The 6,550-nt window shown below is 41.6% G+C and overlaps 1 protein-coding gene across 1 annotated transcript; it reads left to right on the plus strand.

The window, feature by feature from the left end:
• The first annotated feature begins 2,373 nt into the window (after positions 1-2,373).
• On the plus strand, positions 2,374-6,072 carry LOC135556227 (forkhead box C1-A-like). The gene has a single exon (XM_064989245.1). It carries the CDS (start codon positions 2,635-2,637, stop codon positions 4,048-4,050), a length of 1,416 nt encoding a protein of 471 aa, XP_064845317.1. The 5' UTR covers positions 2,374-2,634; the 3' UTR covers positions 4,051-6,072.
• The last annotated feature ends 478 nt before the right edge of the window (positions 6,073-6,550 follow it).

Below are 6,550 nucleotides of genomic sequence, written 5' to 3' on the forward strand. Positions count from 1 at the left end.
CCCAAACATTGCTATTAATAACAACATGTTAACCTTCGAATATAATTGTTATTCTAAATGAATACAGAGCTATTCATTTATTTGAATGATTATGTTGCTGCTCAGACGTAATTTGACCCTAGCTTTGTATGTTATAGGAAACAATAATGTACTGTAAGGCTACCTATTTCTTGCCGAGGCCTATTATTTATGACAAATCGAACCAAATATTAATTAATTAAGAAATTAACATTAATTTACCAAGTTTCTATATTTCAGCAAGTCATTTATTTTAATCAACAGTTATAATATTAGACCTATTATCACGGTATTTTTCTCGGGAACACTATGGCAGTGTGTTTATTAACTAGGCGGGTAGTCCCATTAAAAGTCAAGTAAAGTCAGTGAATTAGGTAAACATCCCCGGCTCTGTTAGCCCCAACCCTAGGATGTCTCTCTCTCTCTCTCTCTCTCTCTCTCTCTCTCTCTCTCTCTCTCTCTCTCTCTCTCTCTCTCTCTCTCTCTTTCTCTCTCCCTCTCTCTCTCTCCCTCTCTCTCTCTCTCTCTCAATTCAATTCAATTCAAATAGCTTTATTGACATGGGAAACATGTTTACAATGCCAAAGCAAGTGAAACGGATTGTAAACAAAAGTGAAATGAACAATTAGAAATGAACAGTAAACCTTACACTCACAGACGTTTAGAGACATTTCACCGGGCGTATCTCGCCTCTACTTCCCACCATCAAGATCCAACACTAGAATGACACAGATGTGACAGTTATGTAGATGGTCTATTACAGATAGCTTATTTGATTTTATTTGGCTAATGATACTATTAGGCCTACTAATAAAAAAAATATTGAGACGTCTAAAATGCAGTTGCAATAATATCCCCCAAACATGGCCTAAACTGAGTAATAGTAACCCAGGCCTACATTAGAATAAAAGTTAATTTGGCTGAGATAGTTATATCAAAATGCACGTACGCCTACAACAATTATTGTTTGTTAACAAAATATTGTAATACTCATATAGGCAATAGGTAGTCTAATTCCTAATAAAGGGATGGCCTGTGAGCAATTCCTAATACAGTGATGTCGTTGTTAACACCTTTTGACACTAAATCCGTGCTTGTATTGAAATATTTAGATCGTGGCTTATGTTGATGAACTCAGCATCACGGACCCAAACAGCAGAGGAGAGCACTGATATCATATCAGCATGTTGCTGTCGATTAAATCTAGTGTGCCTTTTGATATCGGTAGGCTAATATGTGGTAGGCCGGTGGTAAGACCCTATGCATTCTTCATTATAGGCTATAGGAAGAATACAGGCCGAGTTTAAGAATGATCATCAAAGCCTGTTAAAAGCGTTTGAAGCAGTGACAGTAATAAGGTAATAAAATTGGCATCCATCCCTCCTCCAGGTTAGTCATTTACATCATGTGGAATCTCTGACACCTCTCATTCTTTTGTGCTGTGCCCATCAGAAAAGATTACAGGGCAGTGATTGCATGTGATTTTATTTAACCTCTATTAAACTACTAAAAATACCCCGGTCAAACCCGGAATACGCTGGGCCAATTGTACGCTGCCCTGTGGGACTCCCGATCACGTCGGTTGTGATACAGCCCGGGATCGAACAAGGTTCTGTAGTGGTGCAGCTAGAGCTGAGATGCAGGGCCTAGACCGCTGCACCACTTGGGAGCCTAAAATACCCCTGGTCTTTTAGCCAACATTTGATTTTGTGCTTTAAATAACATAAATTCAAGTTAGTTGTGTAGTTGAATTAGCATTGCTGTTATTGATTATATAATGTTTTATAGATTAATTTCATTTGTAATCCATGAGATTGGCACGGAAAAATTATAGTAAAATTATACTGTCATCCATAAAGAGAAAACCAAATTAAAATAAACTTTCTGGTTTTATATTCAATATAGATTTATAGCAAGGTAATACAAAAACATATATAGAAAACGTTTTTAAATGTATAAACAAGTAATTAATTTCAAATGAGGTGAAATGATTGAAGACTTCGTGTAATTGTACATTTTACCCTACACGCTTTCATTTTACACACTAGGTTACACATTGTAACAAACATATACGGTATGTGAATATGTATGTAAAACAGATAATATGAATATTAAGCCATATACTTTAAATAGACCTATGTTAATGGTTCAATATTGCAATATTGGTTCAATATTGCACAAACCGTTGGCAAATTGAGCAATACTATAGCGTTGTCCCTCAAATCATCTTACGTGAGCTGGGAGTTCTCTCCTTTGCTTTTCCTCGTGCACGTTCGAATCGAGCTCCCATCGGATTGGATGTTGGAACGCATTCGGGGAGGAGCAGCCACAGGCCAAAATGTGAACAGAGTAAAACAAGTTTCTCTGTCGTGACGGATGCTTGAGCTGTAGTTTTCTCAATGTTCGCCTCAGTAGACTGTGCGCAGCCTTCACTCCAGTCACCCTGGCAAGCCGTGGCGTAGGCTAAACATATTTCCACAAACTCCCTTCGCAACAAACAGAAAATAAAGCAAAGGAGACTGCGAAGGAAACCGGAGCTACCCATCCCCGTCTGGCTGAAACTTTTGGGAGAGTTCTTCATTCTTTCAAACTTTACGGGAAGGCGAGGAGGAGAGAATGCAGGCGCGCTACTCCGTCTCCAGTCCTAACTCCCTTGGCGTTGTGCCTTACATTAGCAGTGACCAGAGCTACTACCGGGCCGCGACCGGTGGAGGATACACCGGTATGTCTGCTCCCATGAGTATGTACTCTCACCCGGCCCAAGACCAGTACCAGGCCAGCATGGCGCGTGCGTACGGACCGTACACCCCGCAGCACCAGCCCAAGGACATGGTCAAACCTCCGTACAGCTACATCGCCCTCATCACCATGGCGATACAGAACTCACCAGATAAGAAGGTGACACTGAATGGGATTTATCAATTTATCATGGAGAGGTTTCCGTTCTACCGAGATAACAAGCAGGGCTGGCAGAACAGCATCCGGCACAACCTGTCCCTCAACGAGTGCTTCGTCAAAGTGGCCCGGGACGATAAGAAGCCGGGTAAAGGCAGCTACTGGACTCTGGATCCGGACTCATATAACATGTTCGAGAACGGCAGCTTCCTGAGGCGTCGCAGACGGTTCAAGAAGAGTAATGTTCAGAAGGACAAGGATGACAGGCAAGGCAAGGACTCGTCAAGGAGAGGAGCCCCTGACCTGGAGAACGAGCAGCCCGTGCAAGGCTCCCAGCCCGTGCGCATCCAGGATATAAAGACGGAGAACGGGACTTCTACTCCTCCACAGACCGAGTCCCCAGGCTTACCTGTGCCCAAAACAGAGAGTCCTGGCAGCAGTAGTAGTATGTCCACCGGCAGCCCTCACAGTGTGCCCTCCGCCCGGTCCCTCTCAATGGAGGGCCCCGAGCATCACCATCACATCCAGGCGGCGGCGCAGGGCTTCAGCGTGGACAACATCATGACCTCACTTCGGGGGTCGCCCCAGGGCACCACGGAGCTCACGTCCCCTCTTATCGCATCCTCTAGGACAGGTATAACCCCCTCTCTATCGCTCAACTATTCCCCCAACCAGACGTCTGCTTACAACTCACCAAACTGCAACCAGAACTCCATCTCCACGAACTCTAACGCTACATACCATTGCAACATGCAAGCCATGAGCTTGTACGCCGGAGACCGGGGCGGCCACCTCGCGCCCTCCACCACGGTGGACGAGACACTGCCCGATTACTCCATCACCACGACGACCACATCCCCGCTCGGGCATGGCAACCTGAGCGTGGGACAGGATGGTGGTCACCACGCGCACCAGGGCCGGCTCGCGTCCTGGTACGGGGACCTGGGACATCTGGGCACGAGCTACCCGGCACAGCAACAGAACTTCCACTCGGTGCGAGAGATGTTCGAGTCTCAACGGATCGGTTTGAATAGCTCCCCGGTTAACGGGAATAATAGCTGTCAAATGGCTTTCCCCTCCGGTCAATCCATCTACCGTACTTCCGGAGCTTTCGTTTATGACTGCAGCAAGTTCTAAAAACAACAAAACCATGTTTTTTTTTTTACGAATAACTTTAATATATATTTTCATCTTTTGTACTTAAACCTTCCTCATACTGGTCCATTATTCCTCACAGAATGGACTAAACATATTGAGAGAGATGAGATTTGTTCTGGTGTGTATGTCAGACAGAGGGGTGTGTTACATCACCAAAAAACACGTAAGTTTTTTTTCTCTCTCACTTCGGGATCTTTTTTAAAGATTGTTGTTTTAACATCCACCATTTTATAAACGTGTTATTGATTGTAAATTGCATATAGTAATTTATTATTAGAAAGTAAGGGATTCTAGTTGGATGTTCTGGACTAAGTTTCCAAATTCAGCTGCCTAAAATTGTCCAAGGAATTGTTATTTTATAACAAATGAGGGGAACTTGTATACCGAACTATTCTATTAAATGTTTTGTCTCATTTGTTAGAAGTATTCTGAAGGCATTGCATTGTTTGTCTAATAAATTGCCAATCTATTTGATTTAAATCTGACGTGTTTATTAGCTCGCCATAGAGGCCTATATTGTCCTGGCTTTAGAATAAGGGAGGCAATGTAAAATAAAAGTTTGGCCTATTATTGCAAAATTAGGTGTCATGTTGCATTTTCTGTTCGTACATAGACGTCATTTGTATATAGGCCTATGGTTCAAATCATGTGTCATTTTAAAAGACTGAGGTATGCCTAAACATAAACAAACTGCAGGGGACGTTTGTCTTCTGTATTTCGAATTAATTATATAAAACAGAAACGATGGTACAAAACACCTCACACAGTGTGACTACATTTACGGCGGCTATTTAGAGTAATTAAGGCGTTCTGTTTCTTGTCTTGATGTACTGTGATGGCCTTATGGCCCTGCTACAATAATGAGGCCTATTGGGGTACATCAGCACGCAGTTTTGTTCTGCTAGCAAACGTTGCAGTCTGTAGTGAGTTGCATTGGTTTATTTTCTTGAGAAATCCCTGTAAAAACACAAACCGTTTCAACGAGGTGACAATTGTATGAGTCCCAGTATTATTACAACGTAAAGCAATACTACACACACACAAGGCTACAGCGACTAATCCGATTGTTCTGATGTATTACACGCACTGTAATCCGAAAGGATGTAATATAGGCTATATGTTTGTTCCTGGGCTTGTAGTGTATTATGCAAGTACTCAGGGTTTGTGATATATCTCCGTGTAATTGTTAGTTATTCCTGTGAAAGGATAGGCTATTGTTATGGTAACATAACAAATGTTTCAACATACCTCTCCTTAGGCTATGGGATGTGCTAGAGGGGGAAATACGATTGGTGGGTCCAAAACATCCAATCAAAATAATGATGAGCAAAATGCTCGTTTTGTTTCTACATTTAGGACTATCTTGAATGCAGGGTTTGCAATATTTGGGCATTTTTGCTTTGTTATAAAAATCTAAAATAAGTTGTAGGCTACTGGGCCTACTCGTCTGCCTTGGCCTATATTTGTGTCGTCAGCAGAAATGAAATGTTCCACAGAACTACAGCACACAATCTGAGATAGAGATACGGGACAGAGGTAAGAGAGTGAGAGATACATAACTACACAAACAAATGTTGTGTTTGTGCAATTAAGATACCGTAGTAATTTATATTCTAAAATCATAAGGCTATATTGAGGAGGGATGTGAAGTCAATTTGGTGACAACATATGTAAGCTTGGCTTGGCTTTTTTTCCCCCTGAGATGAAATACTCTGTCATCATCTTGACCTCCAGGCCTCCTTTAGTTTAACGGGTCCTTGGTGCAGGGCGAGCCAGAAGCCAAACGTTGTAACACGGCTATTGATGGAGGGCTAGGTCGCTGTTTAGGCTACTAGCTCCCCGGTGCCAGGGTATCCGGCTGTTGTTTGGAGTGGCCACGTGTGTTTACGGACGCTTAGTTATACCACGCATACCTGAAATATTATCTTTGCCAGATGTTAGGTTGCTGCAGCAACTTGTTAAAGATTACATAAAACATTGCCAACAACACAGAGAGAGAGAGAGAGAAGAGAGAGAGAGAGAGAGAGAGAGAGAGAGAGAGAGAGAGAGAGAGAGAGAGAGAGAGAGAGACTTTGAATTCATTTAAATTAGGAATTAAAAGTATAATTGTTAATCTAGATATTGTTAAAAAAATGTGTATGTCGGTTTCAAGAAAATGTATTGATAATGCTTTAGGACAAGATCTGGTGAAAATGTGTTATCTTCTTTTGCATTACTATATCGTTATTATTATTATTATTATTTCCTTTAATTAAATACACACCAATTTGTACCATGTAAGATGTTTTAAAATAATCACTGCTAAGATATTACTGTAGCTTGACTGTTTGAATTGCAGATACAACAAATTTGCAGTTAATACAAATTCACAACAAAATTGTAGTGGTTTCCTTAAAAAAAAAAAAACTAACATCAGTTGCTCCAATAGAGTAACAATTGGTAGTCACTACAGCTTGGGCAATTTGCTCGTTAATTGAGT

The sequence above is a fragment of the Oncorhynchus masou genome, chromosome 15 (genome assembly GCF_036934945.1).
Source record: "Oncorhynchus masou masou isolate Uvic2021 chromosome 15, UVic_Omas_1.1, whole genome shotgun sequence".
Classification (NCBI taxonomy): Eukaryota; Metazoa; Chordata; class Actinopteri; order Salmoniformes; family Salmonidae; genus Oncorhynchus; species Oncorhynchus masou.